Source organism: Ambystoma mexicanum, chromosome 5q (assembly GCF_040938575.1).
Source record: "Ambystoma mexicanum isolate Mex_15411 chromosome 5q, UKY_AmexF1_1, whole genome shotgun sequence".
Taxonomy (NCBI): domain Eukaryota; kingdom Metazoa; phylum Chordata; class Amphibia; order Caudata; family Ambystomatidae; genus Ambystoma; species Ambystoma mexicanum.
Window position 1 is genome coordinate 462,964,302 of NC_090933.1, and position 16,331 is coordinate 462,980,632.

The 16,331-nt window shown below is 44.0% G+C and overlaps 1 protein-coding gene across 1 annotated transcript in view; it reads right to left on the reverse strand.

The window, feature by feature from the left end:
- Positions 1-16,331, reverse strand: part of CDH2 (cadherin 2) — a 419,239-nt gene that overhangs the window by 97,271 nt on the left and 305,637 nt on the right. Inside the window, exon 3 of the mRNA XM_069620955.1 lies at positions 1,494-1,720. Coding sequence (XP_069477056.1) covers positions 1,494-1,720 — 227 coding nt within the window. The remainder of the gene's footprint in view (positions 1-1,493; positions 1,721-16,331) is intronic.

The following is a 16,331-nucleotide window of genomic DNA, read 5'->3' on the forward strand; positions in this document are numbered from 1 at the left end:
TCTTGGTTTGGGGCAGATTCCACCCGAAGGAGGTCCTCTGCCCTGGACGCAGAATAGGCCTCATTAATGGTTTGCTCCCCTTAATTAGATTATTAAGGGACAAGAGAAAAGCAATACTCAGCCAGAAATCCCAGCCTGCGCCCAATGTAAATCTACAGTCCTTGTCCAATAAAGCTGATGGATTCCACCTTGCCGAAGATTGTTTACCCACCGGTGTTATTTAGTTGCTTGACAAAATGCAGGAATGCTTTCAGGCAATTTAAAATAAAGACCACTTGCAGATACAAACTGGGTAGAGATAGCAAATTATGCACCTGAAGCAAGCGAGCTTCAAATTCCAAACTTTGCTCTGCAATTTTGTTTCTGCAACATATTATGATTCCTCAAAGTGTCAGCAGAAGTGCAAGCTAAGGGATCTCTGTGCCGCTGACTTCATTTAACCACCGCCGCAATGAGCCTGGTGATGCTGCGCCGCCCTACACAGAACAGGATTGTAGGCACAATGCATTTGATAGTGTCGGATGGAAGCATTAACGCATTGAATAGATGAATGGCTGTGTGGTTGGAAGAATGATTGATGGGAACATGAATCAATGGGTTCTACGTCCCTACGTCGACAAGTTTTTTAGAAGTCACTCTTCGAAGAAATTACTTCCAAAAAAGAATATTTTTTTGGTGGGTCCCCTGCAAATCCCCCTTCCTATACTATCATCCCCATCCCAAACCCCTCCCCACCCCTTTTAAACTCTATACTTCAATGAGTTTTGTCAAAGTCATTTTTTCATAAAAAAGGACTTTGAAAAACACCTGTCGATGTAACCGCACGATACTGAATTAATGAATTGCATATGTTCTTATTTATACAAGACCCATACAGAGATAGCTCTGAGTGCCTAAAGACCATAAAGTAAAAGTTACTCACAGGGTTATGGGTCATACATGCGAATGACCCTTTATTGAAAATGGGCTTCTTTAGTTTGTTTTGCTTTATTATTGAGAATTCGTTATTTGTTTTTTGTTTTTTTTTAATATGGGGTTCCACTCCCATACTCTGCTCACAGCAACTTCCCCATGACCCCTGTTCTCCCTCTTTCACACTCTGTCCCTCTTTGGTTCACTTTCTACGCCTCTCGCCAACTTACACAGATATCCCCTTGCCCGGAATTCGTTTTCTCAATGGTGCGGTCGGAAAGGATTTTTCGAATTAGTAACTGTACGCCGCTCACCGTAGCGACTAGGTAAAGATCATGGCTATACAGATTCATTGATCAGACTGTGGGTGGACTCCATGGCAATGCATTGGGGTGGAGAGGAGCAGGAGTCACGGTTGTCATGGGTACCCCGTTCCAGTCTCAGTGTATCTATCGATCCTTATGATGAGGGAGGCTGAGTGGCCTGGTGACGGGAACTCGAGAGCGGGAACTCGAGAGCCTCTGGCACAGTGATGGCCATTGTGAGCCCCGTGTTTGTGTGTGTCTGCTTTGCAATCTTACCTGTAGAGAATCCGCCCTGGATTGCGGTCTTTGGCTTAATGTTATGGTTGTGTGCCACATTTCTTGCGTTTCTTCATCTTGAGCATACACCAAAAAGTCTGTCTGTTCCAGTGAACTGTGAAAGGTTTTTGCTGCGTATACCGCGCCGTCCCCGTCTATGCGGAAATTGGCGGGGCTGCTGGTTTCAAAGCGTATTCTTCTGTTTTCGTCGCAGTCTGTGAACCGCACTGTAAAGAAAAAATGAACAATAATGAGCGGACAGGCACTTCGGGGGCCACTTAACGCGATGCTTATGACAACGAAACATGCATTTGCTCTCCACACAGCACTCGGGCCTCCCAGTATGTTTGCTGGGAAAGAAAGGGAGGTCAGTGGGGACTATCCCTTCTAGGATTGTGGAAGGGACGCCTTGAAAAATGCACAGCCCCCTCCCTCTCCTGGTTGGCCCGGAGCCGCGACGCCCGGTGGCTGGTGCCTCCGCTTCTGGGCCTCTCTCCGCTGGCGACGAGGAGACGACGAGACCATGGTGTGCGCCGAGTACAGAGCACAGCTGTAAGTGCACTGCAAAGTGCAAGACTGAAAGCATCGCTGCAATCCCCGGGGAGGAGCACACCAACGTAGTGCCTTAATTACGATCATCAATCAATCACCAAACCCCCTTTAAGAGAAAAAGGCCTGCTCGTACGGCTGCGCGAGCTAACTGCACGCACTATAGTAATCATGCGCATGGCGGGGGGCCCATTTTGATGATGCAGGTTGCGGGCCCAGTTTGCCTGGGCACGATCAATATGGTAGCCCAGATGGGCCCTTTTAAGTAGTGCCCGCTGACACTTTAAACACATTTCATTGTAATCAGGTGCTCCAATTTCTGAGATATTCCTATCGCAGGCGAAGATAATGCATTCATGGAATGTCCAGCACCAATGCAGAGAAGCATTCACATAAACGGCTTGCAGAGACTGAATGACCACCAGCACTCTGCACAATGCAACCCATGCACACTCAGGGAAGAGGGCGAATTGACCTGGTTGTCGGTATTCATAGGTCACAACACAATCACTGCAATGTACAGGGACTGCAACATTACATACCTGTTTCAACAGTGGCTTTTATATACACCACTTTGAAGCCACAGTACACGCCTGTGGCCATCAGATCTATACATATATATATATACATATATATATATATATATATATATATATATATATATATATATATATATATATATATATATATATATATAATTTTTATGTACACAATTTCAGTATTTACTATCATAACATGTTCTGTACAGTTACTACAAAATCCACTACGACAGTAGACAGAGACTGACGGACGCGCGCGCGCGCACACACACACACACACACACACACAACCGCCCCCCCCCCCCCGAGTACAGCCACACCATAAAACACAATTGCAGCTCCACCACAGCAACTCATTTTTCTTCCATGACCACAAGCAGTTACAGCAAAGTTTTGCAAGTCTAATAGTACTAGAAGAAAATAGTCCAGGATTGTGTGACACATCTGTGACTGTAATCTATTACAATGAAGAAGTATAGAGGGGGTTCATGTCTGGCCTCCATGGGTAGGTAGGAAGCTCTCTAGGCACATCACAGCATCACACGTTCACAATTCAAAATCAGCTTTCTGAAGGAAAAGGCTAAGGCGCTTCAGCTAAGAAGAGCAGGCAAGTGAGTCATGTAAAGAAATCTATAGGAATCATGGCACTTTCTAACGGTGACATTCTTAGTGATTCCATCTCCTTTTTTAGTTTTGGCTATTAGGTGGTGCTTTACCAGCACCAATAAGCAGAAACTATTGCACTGGAGTACAGACCGGGGAGAAAGGATGAAAGGAGAGACACAAACTATGGGCATTGTTTGACTATTAACCCACCCACTGACCGCCCAAGGGTAGGCTAATCCCTATGTCCAATCCCGCCCCCACACTATCAGATCCCTTGGAAAAACGCACCCTCCAGTTATGTCTTTGAACTAGCTCTTTCTTGCAGTAACATCAAACTTGGTGCTGTATAGGTAATTCTAGTGTTATTTCTAAGCAGTCTTCTGAGTTTTGCTGCAAATGAGCCCATGTTGTAATTAAAATGTCTTATGCAAGTGCATCTGTTTTTGCACTGAGGTCCTGTTAAAAACAAGCATTGGCAAATCCAACCGTTTTGATTTATTTACAGGTATTAGATAGTGATTTATCAGGCACTGACAGCATATGCCCAGGTACGACCATCCTATGGCCACTTAGTACAGTTATGGCATTGCCTAGCAAATACCTATCACCTGCCTACACAAAAGCCAAAACTGTTGGCTTTGCCAATGCTTGTTTTATTTATAATCAGTGTTATTTTTTCTGTGTGTAAAATAACAAGTAACAGTTCGATGGCCAGATACATACAGAAAAAAAGACAATTGTCATTCATTGTACAAAGGCTTCATCAACAAAATAACAGAACTGGAAAACCATTCAGGAGCGCAATTCATGTCCATCCTAAGCACACAAAATTATAGATCCCTAAATATTTACATCCCATGGGCCACTTAGATCAATAAATATTTACATCCCATTACCACTTCACCAATTTCCTAATTTGTGAGGTAGGACCCTTTCTCCACATCCGTAACTATCGTTGCTTATTCTTGTGTCCCCATAGCTTGTTGCCCTTCCAAGGGCCCCCTAGTGACATAAAACCGCTTTTCTCCACATACATTCAACAGCAAAGCCCATCAGCCCACCCCTGCAGTCCAGGAATATCAGCCAACCCCCACCTCGCTGCAATGTCCTGGCCATCGCCATCATGACTTGTCATACTTGCTGAGGTCCACCTCACCCCGTAGGTGCATGAGAACCATTTTAAGGTCAGTGTTTATACGTCGTTCTGCCAATTGCGATGCATCTTTTCCTTCAATAGATCTCGATTCTTCAGCAGTTCCACAGTTTGTGTAAGAGACTTTCTGCTGATGGTGAGTTAAAAGGATGTAATTGGGTGTGAATCTGATAACTCTTAGCAGATCAATCTGAATGATCACTCATAAATATTTAAATGAGGGCACTAACTCTCGCACATGGGACACAAATGAAATCTGAGAAATAAAATGGCCTTTTTGTCCTGCTTTAGTTTTGATAGGCAATTCCTTGAAAGCATTTATTACATTGTTCATATTTGTGTCTTCTGTCTCTGAAGTATTGTGTCTCGTTATAAAAGATACAAAGATGTCACTGTTACAACACTACATCTTTTTTAACAGTTCCTGGCCTATGTCTAGTTTCCGAAAATGATTACTCCTAATAGTTGCTTGGTATAGATTCTCAACTTGTTCACGTTCCTGGCGCAGTTCTTTGCCACTTTCGGTAAAAAACTCTTTCTAGGTGGTAAATGATGCCAATTGTCTCCTATTAACAGCTTTAAATGGTTCTCCAGTATATATAAATTGATTAAAAGACACAAAAGTTATGAACAAACATCACAGCAGTTCTTATATTAAGACTTTAGCAAATGTTGCAGCACACTCCGGGAAACTGAGAAAGATGAATAGAAAAGTTTTATTGGGGGTAGACAGAAATGTATTTTATCTTCATCGATAAATCAATATCTTCAGTGTTTCACTGGCTATGCAGCATTTATCAGCAAAGTACGGATTAAACATCCACATTAAAGTCCTTTTCAAATTAATGTATTCGCGAAAGGCCTGGACAATAAACATAGAACCATGCACATTATATGTACTATCAACACTGGAATTTTCAATTGAGTAAAATAAAATGAAGAACAACACAGGATCTGATAATAACACGTGTTCTTCTCTGATCTGCAAGATTTCTATATCCAGTGTACCCAACACTGTGCCTACGTGAGTAACTTCTAGAGAGCTGTAGAAAGCAGTTCTAGTGTACATTATCAGGGTGAGCTGCATACCATATAGCCTGTTCTAAGAAATATGCTGCATAGTGTTCAGCTTCCTCTGACTCCAGCTATGGATCTACAATGGTCTTCCCTTTCCTAGACCATGCCGGACTGTGCACTACCACTGGTGGCTTCTTCTCTGCTTCGTATCCCTCTTCCAAGGGTGCCACTTTATCCATCAGCTCCTTCCCGACCACACCAGTTTCACAAAGTCAGCCCAGCTCTGCAAAGTGTTCCTACCTGCCGCTCGTTCATCTGTCCTTTTTACATACATGCACCCCTTATTACACACCAAATGTTAGACAAAAGGATAACAGTGCAAGTGGATGCCCGTGACATACTCATCAACAGTTTAACTACCTGCCTTAAACAGTAGTGCTGGCTCAGAAACATCAAAGATCATGTACTCTTGCAACAGTTAAAACGAACATCAAAAATCCTAAATACGCTCTGGATCACCGATTCCATACCACGTAAGAAAAGCGCATTTTCCACACTGTATTCTCTTGAAGACTGTACATGGCAAATTCCACCTTGTTTCCTTACAAGTTATGGGTATTTGAAGGGAACCGTGGATGACAGTCAATATGCCGTAAGTGGCAGTACAACGACAGGTGAGAAAGTCTACCGAAGCATTTAGTCACTCAATATATGGCAGCTTCATGCACTATATGGCCACAGCAAAAGTGAAGAGCTAGTTCGGCCCACTGTGGTAGTTGTTATTCTCTGCCAACCACTGGATCTAGTTATTTCAACGAACACACACTTGTGCTTTTACCCTAACATTCCCTGACTCCACCATGTACTGCCCTACAAAACTGTCTCAACGTAGGTCTTACAAACTAAAGTGTCCACTAAGAAATCTCCAAAACGGAACACACCCTCCTGCCTGTGAATACACGAAGATGCCCACACACCTGTCTTCTGCCCACATTCCTCAATGCCAAGGACTATGGAGGGCTGACTCAACAGATAGCTATCCGGATCTGAGGGCTCAGTTGTGGCATCCAATCTACATGCACAAACTCACACCCATAGACCCAAAAGAGTGTGGGCAGGATACAGGCACCCCTGACTGCAGAATAATGTATGCATTGGCAGAAATGAAAACTGTGCATGCGCCAGAACGAAATATCTCTCTCTCTCTCTGTCTCCCTCGCGCTCTCTCTCTCTCTCTCTCTCTCTCTCTCTCTCTCTCTCTCTCTCACACACACACACACACAACAGGCTGCACCAAAGAAGAAAAAGGGTGCACCACAAAGGTGTTACCAACCCTATGCCTGCCAGGTGAGTGTGTGATCAGGGACTGCATGCCACCAAAGGAAGTCTTGCAAACCTTGCAACAACACGTTCCAAGTTGAATATGCATATCTGTGTAGTGGCATTGAGTGCTTTTCGATAGGCTTCTGACAAATCAATCATTGAATTTGATGGCATGAGGGATACTTGATATTTCATAAACTGACATATTATAAAAAGCTGTGTTTAGAACATTTGGGAGGACCACCAGAGAGCAGTAAAACCCCCATCTGCAGGCAAGTCTAAGAAAGGCAACGCATTGCAGCTGGATGAGGAAAGGAAAAGTGGCTTTGCTGTCCACTCCCTTTCAGCAGAGGAAGAAACAGACGGGTGCACAAAGCACTGGGAGACAAGTAAAGGTAAACATGTTCCATGCATTATCTCCCAGATGTTATGTTATGTTGATTTATACCGTGCACCGCTATCACACATGGGCAGTTTCCAGGCGCTCACGTGGCTCTGCAAGAGAAGAGGGCGGGGTGTGTTAGTGAGGATGGGATAGGTTAAAAACCAGGAGCAACTGGCATCTGTGAGCGTCTTCCGTGCTGTGACCATATGGGTAGAACTTAGTGCCTCGGATGTGTGCTAGTGTTTGTGTTGGGTGTGTGTGTTGTGTGATGTTAGGGTGGGCTGTGTAGTCATGCGCACTGGTTAGTTGTGTCCATAAGAGGTCCAGAGTCGCGGAAAGGCTGTTAAGTGTATGAATATATTGTGTTGCTGTGCATTTGTGTAGTGTTGATGGATTTATGGACTATGTGCAAGGGTGGTCCCTCTAGTGTTGTTTCCAGAGTCTCAAGGAGCTGGTAGTGCGCAAACATTGGATTGATTCTCTGTGTGTTTATGTGTAGTGTGGCTAGCCTCTAGTAATGTGTAGTGGCGTTGGTTATCTTGGAGAAGAATGAAGGGGGGAAATGGGTGTGTAAGTCGGTCGGTTTGACGATGCTTCTAGCTTGAGTCTTTGGTTGCCGCTCTATATTATCAAGAAAAGTTTGTCCCAAAAACATTGACAGGGGCAGTGTCTTAATATCAGACTCCAGACATCGCGACAATAAGGTTGAGCGCAACGGGCAACCATTCAGAGGAGCAGCTGTGGAAGCGGGTGATAATTCTCCAAATAATTCATAAAGTGAAATCATTAACGTAAGTAACAGGGATATGTTGAGGGTGGGGGGGTTTCCTTTGCAGAAGGCAACTTCAGCTCTGAATACTCTTTCGTATGAAATGATGTCCTGTGTGTCATGATATGATATGATATTTTATTTATTTCACGCTCATACATAAGTGTTTCGCTAGTATTTTTTCTTTTCAGTGGACATTTATTCATTTAATTCATTTTCATTTTATTGAATTTATAGAGTGCCTTTCGCCAAAGCCTCTGAATAAAATATATCAAAAGCAGTACAATCACAAGAAAATGTAAACAAGGGTAAAACCAGAAGAGGGAAGAGCGGGCAGAATTGGCTGGCAAGAGAAGATACAAGATGAGTTTTCAGACCTCCTATTTCCCTTTTTGGCTCAAGGCAATGCTGGGCATGTATGCACCTGTCATTGAAAGGCCTGTCCTGCCCCGTCCCCTCTGTGGGTTACTGCAGAGAGGACGTGGGCTTGCATCTAACCGATTCAACAGGTCACATGGAATGCAGTATGCCAACAGAGGTAGTCATACGTGCATGTGGAAGACACATTCCCACCGTTCTTTTTACACACAAACTCAATGACATTTCCACTAAAAGCTATTGTGGGAAAATCACTCCATTGTAAGTGACTGTGGAACAGATTCCTGGCATCATGAAGAAGATGGCGGTACTTTGCCCACCTGGTAATTCCCTATTGCCATCACGAGTTTATGATAAGTACGATGCTGAGATGATCACCAAGCAGGGCGGAAATGTACTGGTGCCAGTATTTCTAGAAGCTCTTTCTTAAGTGCCATGGCATGGAAAGCATGAATGCCTTGTCTCCACAGTCCCTGCCTCTCGTCACAACATCAAAGATAATTCACTCAAGAATGCCACACTTAACAACAGAAACAGAAATAGAAACACGATAAGCCATGGCTCTGCCTAGTTCGCTTTAGGACTACAGTGTTGCGTGAAGCGTTCCAGAGCGAGGTCAGAAAGCGTGTCGACGCAGACCTCGTGCACTACGTGCGCCTAGCAAAGGCTGCGCTGTCCAGTTGGACAATGTGGTCGCTTATTCGGATGCGTATTGTCTGCTCTTTGTGGGAAATAATGTTATATTGCACAGGAAAGAGAGGAAGATAGCTCAGAGTTAAGCACTCCCTTCAGGCTTCTGTTTGCAATCTGCTGTCACAGGGTGAATTCTGGGCAAACTCAATATCCTGGAGGGTCTCCTCAGTGAGAAAGCACTCACTTCAGGCTTCTGTTTGCAATCTACTGTCACAGGGTGAATGAATTCTGGCCAAACTAAACTTAGCCCTTTAACCTGGCGAGGTTGAATAATGGGGTACGGTCGAATTCATTAAAAAAACACACTGATTCGTGCAGTGATTTGCTATGGGAGGAACTCGGAATGAAGCGCTACAACAAACGAAATATGATTATGATGAGAAGTTACCATTATTACTAATACTATCATTCATAAGCAAGCTTAATTACACAGTTTCATACCGACAAATATAAAATAATGTTTAGGGGCAAAAAAACATCGTTATGCAGCATTTGCTCTCTTTTCGTAATAGGCAACAGGGCCAACAGGTTTTGCTGAAGAGCCATATGGCAAGAGCGCTTGGCCAACTGATTTTGTCACATGTGCAAGTCTCGCATTTTTCCATAATAGGGACAGACAAACAATAGCTTGGATTTTGGCATGTTTCCTGGGCAGCAAAAACAGTGACAAGTCAATTTGACCCATTATTATTTGCACAGCCGCAAAAGTCTGCGTGAGTATTTGTTTTTCTATTAATTCATGGTGTGTTTTTTTGGGCCTTGTGACCACTTTGATGTGTGTGTGTGTGTGTATGTGTATGTTTGTCTGTGTGTGGTAATACAACCAATACACTTTTCCTGCAAAACATGGGCTGTCAATGTTCTCTGGGAACCGTCTGGCTCTTTTCTTGCTAGTCCTTTCCTCTGCGAATATCAAAACCTGCCTCAAGCAAATTAAAGAGAATAATGGCTGTGCAGGCGGAGGGGAAAGGCTGCAGCTACTGCACAACCTGCACTCTGTCAGGTAATGCAATTACGGCTAGTTATGCTTCAGTGTAATTTGTTAATGGCCGCCATTTGCACAAAGAGAATCATTTTGCCAGGGCGCTGGCAATTTTATTCCTTTTTTTTCGCCGGATGCTGTCGAATGAAAGAGGGTTTTCACGGAATCTCATATGCTCGCTGCCTGCCTGGAGGAGGAATAGCAAAGAAGCAGTCGCAACTTTTGGAGTCATTAGAACAGTGTACGACGGAAGGTCGCCAGAAATCCAAGCGTAATATATAAAAATAGATGCAATCTTTGCACCTGACTCGAAGAAGCATGCTGGTCTTTTTCATTGTTTTCTTACCCCAAAAAAACGTTTGGTGTTTTGTCTCTTCTCTTCATTAGCACTTGGCATTTCGGCTTTAAGCGGCCTCCTGAGTTTGTGTGCTGTGTCTAACGGCCTTTTTGTATTCCGTGCTTAATGAAGTGTTGTGTCTGAGCAGGATTCTGAGGGGAGGCATTTTACAGAAGCACTGCAATAAAAAACCTCGGTGTGTGTCACATGGCTCCTGTTAAGAGCTACTTTCCTGTGCTACATCAAGCTTTATTGTTTTGGGTTTGTTTTGCTGGTTAACAAGTATAACTCTCTGAGAAGCGCGACGCACCCCTTTTGCGGGGGTTCAGCCCTCGCTTTTCGGGGGAAATGACCACGTATTCGCAGCGCTCCTTCATCGCCTTAATCTCATCCACAGGGTGCCACTGAAAGACTCGAGTGGGAGCAGTGTTTCCGGGTCGAAGGAACTAGGGGCAACTTTGACAAGTTGAGGACGAGCCTCTTACTCCCCAGGTTTTTTTCTGACCCGCACAACGTGTAGCATTGTGCATCTTTGCTTTCTATTGTGAAGTTACTGTTCTATGTATGTGAACTACCTAAAGAGGCAGCGTTGGATGCCACCAGGACCGGGCATGATACTGGCACAGCCCACTTTATAAACTCATAATATTGGGCCCTTTCGGCCCAATTCACTTGAGCGACACAATACAAAATGGAGGACTTGTGAGGAACTGTGTGGAGATGCCATGTCTAGGGTTATTATAGATGGGGTAGAACACATTATGCTGCCCCAGTGGTAGTATGGGAAAAGTGAGGGGTGCCTAACCCAGCCCCGAGTAGCCGTTGGAGGCTTCCATGTAGCAGGCCTTCACATGAACAGCTAGTCCTCCACATGCATGCAGGTCGTGGTATCGTTCCATAACTGCGGCAAAAAAATTTCACCCATTACCAAAACTGCTCCTCCGCACAAGACAAAAGATCTGACCCCCATTACACCGACTAAGGGGAGCAGCGGTTGCGGGGGTGTCCCCTGCTCCACTTGTTCCTGGTAATCGGGGTCAGGGGTTGCAGGGGTGTCCCCCCTCTCATTAGATGGAGAGCGGGGGACAAGAAAGTTAAGGGGAAAAAAAAGGCCCTGTGGCGTCTGCACCCACCCACTTAAACTGGTGGGAACCGACGCTGCAGGAAGAGAAGGTAAGTGCGTTAGTGGGGGGGGGGGGCGTGTAGGGCGATGCGGGGAATGCAGGGAATAAGTGATATATGTTATCAATGCACTGCGCCATAATGGAAGTCGACATTACGTGCGGTGCAGTGATCACATAGATCCCAGGTCGTTAGGGATTTCTGTGGTAGTGACATTTTCAAAAGAGGACTGTGCCATTGACACCTCTTTCTATAGGTTCACTTGGGTTTGATCCCCAACAATATTTTCAATGGTGGGAGCTGATGGGCAGGAATCAGATTAAGCAGGGATTATGATGTGAGCTGGCAGAGGAACGTAATCAGTTTACATAGTGCTTGATGAGAGACTCTTCTTTGTTGATGTGTCAGGGAGGTGTTTGGCAGTGGCAATGTTTAACTTACTTAAGCATTCAGACACATTTACAAATGTGTTTCTTAAAAGTATCTCCACAACTGACACACACCTGAACGATCGTGGGGTCAGTAGAGCAAAAACTGTGGGGAACTGCACATATTGCTGTCACCCTGGTAGCATGAGTGCAGGAAGAGAAAACAGTCATTGGACAACTCTTAACAGCCTGGATCAAAGGGAATGTAAATGTTGAAACTGGCAAATTACGTTTGTACACTTATATAATGGTATTGTGTAATTTAAAAAAGGCACATATAGTATGCCCCCAATTTTAAGCACAAGTATTTTTTTCTTTGGGAATGGAAAGTTCAGGATGCGTAAACTACCTATGTCTAGAACATGTTCGGTGTTAATTCCAAATCCATTAGTATGTTACAATCACACAGAGGCATAATTTACACCTGTCATAAGGTACACCTGGAATCGGAAAACCTTAGTGATTCAATCTCATAATGTGTCTGAAGTTGCCTTCCTCATAGCCCAACATTAAAAAAAAAAAGCAATCAGCAGTGGGAGGGAGGTGGAGGGACTTAACTCCAGTGCTGCCTTGTGATCTCGGGAAAACCTAAAAGAATGACTAGGATCCTGAACGATTTATTCAAGTAAAATGGCAGAGGATGAGTTTTTTACTGCTTGATTCCACAAAACGTGCTGGCCACCTTATTGACAAAGGCGACCTGCACATTTCCCATGCCTTGGTAAAGTAACCAAACCATTATTTTTAGTAATATAGCTTGATTATATTGCACTGATTTGTCTGGTGTTATAATTAACCAAATTGCAAACAATTGTTTGTCAAGTTCCCTCAGTGCCGCTTTTCCCCGATTATGTTTCAGAACTCTGATTTGACCCCTCCAATAATTGTCACACCTTGCCTTTTGTAGATGTGATTGCTTTCCAGAAGGCGAGGAGTGAACATAAAAACACATAAATAGTTTTTTGAAGTAAGTTAGCACAGCTTTCTCCAAACAGCACCACGGGAACTGGAGTATGCTGGGCAGTGCAAATACGAGCTGGATCCTGTGGGATAGAGATGTTGAAGCCAAAGGTGCAGTGGTTGGTCCTAGCCCGCTGCAGGGAATGGCGAGACTCGACAGCCACCGGCGGTGCCACCATGAGGGGGTCTAGGCTGCTTCTGCAAGCAGCAACACAGCTGAGTGATGTAGTGCTAGCAAGAAAAAAGTGTTGCTATAGCTTTTAAAACAGACATTCTTCCTGTGGCGACCCATCACCGTTTGGGGGCCTGAGGAAACTACCATTGCCGGTTTTTGTACATTAAGCACAGGGTGTGCCCCTTTTTCAGCCAGACACAAGTATGTGGATTACCACCAGCCGGAGGAGCAGCACCGTGGCTGTTTCTTCAAATAAAATCCCGATAACAATAGTTAAGGACACCAGTCAAGGCGAATTTGTTTGACTTTTCAGAAAATGTTTTAAATAGGAACAAAAACGAGCACCTACTTTTGGGAGTGAACGGAAATGGTCACTATGTGGACAGGAACCGTACGAAGGGGGTGCTAGCTGGGATCCAATAAAACAACAAGACCCTCAGCTCAGACCGCCCCGCTCCATAGACTTATTAACATCGGGAGTGTATTACGTTGCAAACATCAGCCAATGACTGTTCGAGATTGTGGTGTATTCTACATTATATTTAAAGTTACGGAGTGAAGAGGCAGTACAACCCAAGTTCTAAAATGTAAGCATAAAAATGTGTTTTTGCTTCATTTAATGTTATGTTGAAATTGTATGTTCCTCTACATCCCTCATCCCATTGTTGCAGTAGTTACGTTCCCCACTCCCTTACCTGTTCATTTTCTTTCAATCATCAATACGAGGGACATACATCCTTGAGCCTCCCACACTCCCACCCCTTCCGCCTTTCTCAGTAGCCATGTCCGCGTGCCTTCTTCTCTTTTAACGTTTTTGTTTTCATATTTTTACCAAAGGAACTCCCTTTTTTCATTCAGGTAATCGAGCCAGTTTCTGACTCATTCAACCTGTTCGTTTTTATAAAGTTTCTTCTTTTTCTAACTTTTCAAATTGTTCTTTTCAAATTCAAACGTTTGCGTTTTCAAACTTGAATCTCTCGAACCTTTTTCGAGTGACGAATTCTTGAACGGCGCAGACGGGTTTATAATTTATGGGGCGCTGTTCACATTTGTATTGCTGAGAGAATTCCAAAATGCATAGAAAGGACGCTGCTCATGCATGTCCCTTGACCCGCTGGCTCTACAGGTGTGCACTCTTACTGAGTGCACATATAATCAGGGTGTATGCAACATTAAAAGTAGGAGGAATAACAGTTCTACAGTTTAAAGTATACTTAGCAAACTGAACGTTTGGAAGCACATGTTTGCCTCTACGAGCATCCTGTTTCTTCATGTCACTACACACGGATAATGATTGTAAATACACTTCCGAAAAATGCGTTTTGAGGGCAATTAATAGCGAAAAGGGAAGAAGAAAAATCTATATTTTACGTATGATGGATTGGTTGCATCTTGTTATGTATATTTGCGGCTAACGACCACTGGGAAGAAAAACAGACGTGTGGTTGGTTTCCTGTTAGTTTAATGACCTTCTTGTTGCAGTCGTGGTTCAGTTGCTGATCTTGGGTATTTAGTCGTAGCTTGCATTCGAAACAAGTTCCGACCTAAATGGATTTCCCTCCAGGGATCGCCACGGCAGAGCACGCGACTCCATATGCTTCCTTGCTCAGCTGCTTTACTTCAAATGTTGCCCTTGAGAAATGGGGTCACTACATGAGGTCACGCGGTGGAGGGAATGGGAAGTTACTGATTGCAACATGACACGCTCAATCGTCCCATTAACCATAATATTTCCTCTGACGTACAGATGCTGTGTTCTGCGTTTCTGACGGTTATGGTATGGAGTAGTTACTTACAGGTCAGGGCAACTTGCGAACTCTGGCATTATCTCTTGCATGTCTGAGCTCTTGAGTCGTGAGCCCAACTGCACTTAGAAACTAGGGTCGGATAGGGGCACATACAATGTTCAGAAGGAAAGTTTGAGAAACCCCCAGGTGCATGCAGAAAATACCATCGAATCCTACATGTCTTCTGACCAATGGATGCCGGTTGCTGGGGGTGCGGGGGTTATAGTCACAGGTCTTTTGGTTGTAGCCCTGGCTAGCCCTGAGTCCTCCTGACAGTCCTAATATTAGCGTAGCCCCAGAAATTTCCTAGACCTAGCAACACCCCTGCGTCTCCATCTTTATTTTATTAATTGGGTATTTTTTATGCACCTATACACAAGTGTTTCAAGGCGCATCAAGACAAGGGAAGGGAAACGGGGGAGAAAACATGTGGTGCACCGGGTAAGTGCCATACAAAGAAAAAGGGGGGAGAGATGGAAGGGGGGAACAGGGGAGAAGACAAAAAATACCGTTCCTACTAGGTTGTGAGACAATTTGGATCGTGCAAATGCCATAACAAGAAGATGGGATGTAGGGCAGAGCGCTCAAGAAGGTGGGGAGATTACTGCAGATCTACTAATAAGAGACCCATGTGCAGGCTCTTTTGCATCCAGGCTTGCAAATAAGGTCCTTAAAACCCTGTGAAATAGTCCCACCGTTGCTATGGCTGACTATGTTCTGACAGACTGCACCAGAACCATGCAAATAGTTAAGACGCTTGAGGCATGGTTTGCCATGAGCGCAAGCTCAAAGGCACCCAAAAAAACGAACGGAACATATTTTCAGAAAGTTACACAAAGGAGGAACTTTAAAGTGATATACACTTGGTTATAGTGTGTATATAATGATACATGACTAAATAAATGGTACCAAAGCTAGGTGACATCTATTTATTCTCATAGCACAAACCTAGCTCAAGAGCATCAGAGCGCTTTACAACAGGTGGGTGCCAGCATTGGGCTTGGCATTTTACACAAAAGTGCAGTACTGTTGGAGGAGGAAGAGAGGCATTTTTATTTGTCTGGCAGGCATTGTTGAAAGATCCACACTTTTAATTTGAGGGTAAATCAAATACAAAATGACACTGCTTCAATTTAAAGTAGAGAGGCACCAGAATAATGTATTGATTCATTCATAACTTGTGCTTCTGAGCAGCTAGCACAACACGGGTGCACTTATGGGATACAAGAAATGACCTGCTCCCTTGAGAGGCAGCCCACCATAAATGGCATAGCGCCTACACCAAAGACGGGTCTTGAAAAAATCTGAATTGACAGTAGGAAATGCTGAATGCTGCAAAGTAAAAACACACTTGCATTTATGGAGAACTGGGCTTGCCGCACTGGAACAATGAGGTTGACAGCAATATACAAACCCAAACTATCGGTCACATACAAAGCAGCATCACACTTCATGAGATGCTGTTTTACTCCATACAAACCATGGACCTGCACATCCAAAAGTACCAGGATTCAAGGGCGATAGAAATTTGATTAAGCAAGTGTTAGCATAGCCTGTACTGCAGAAAGATTTATTTTAAAGTTATAAAAGCCAAGTGAATTATTCTGTGAATCCATAGAGTATTTTTCCCACAAT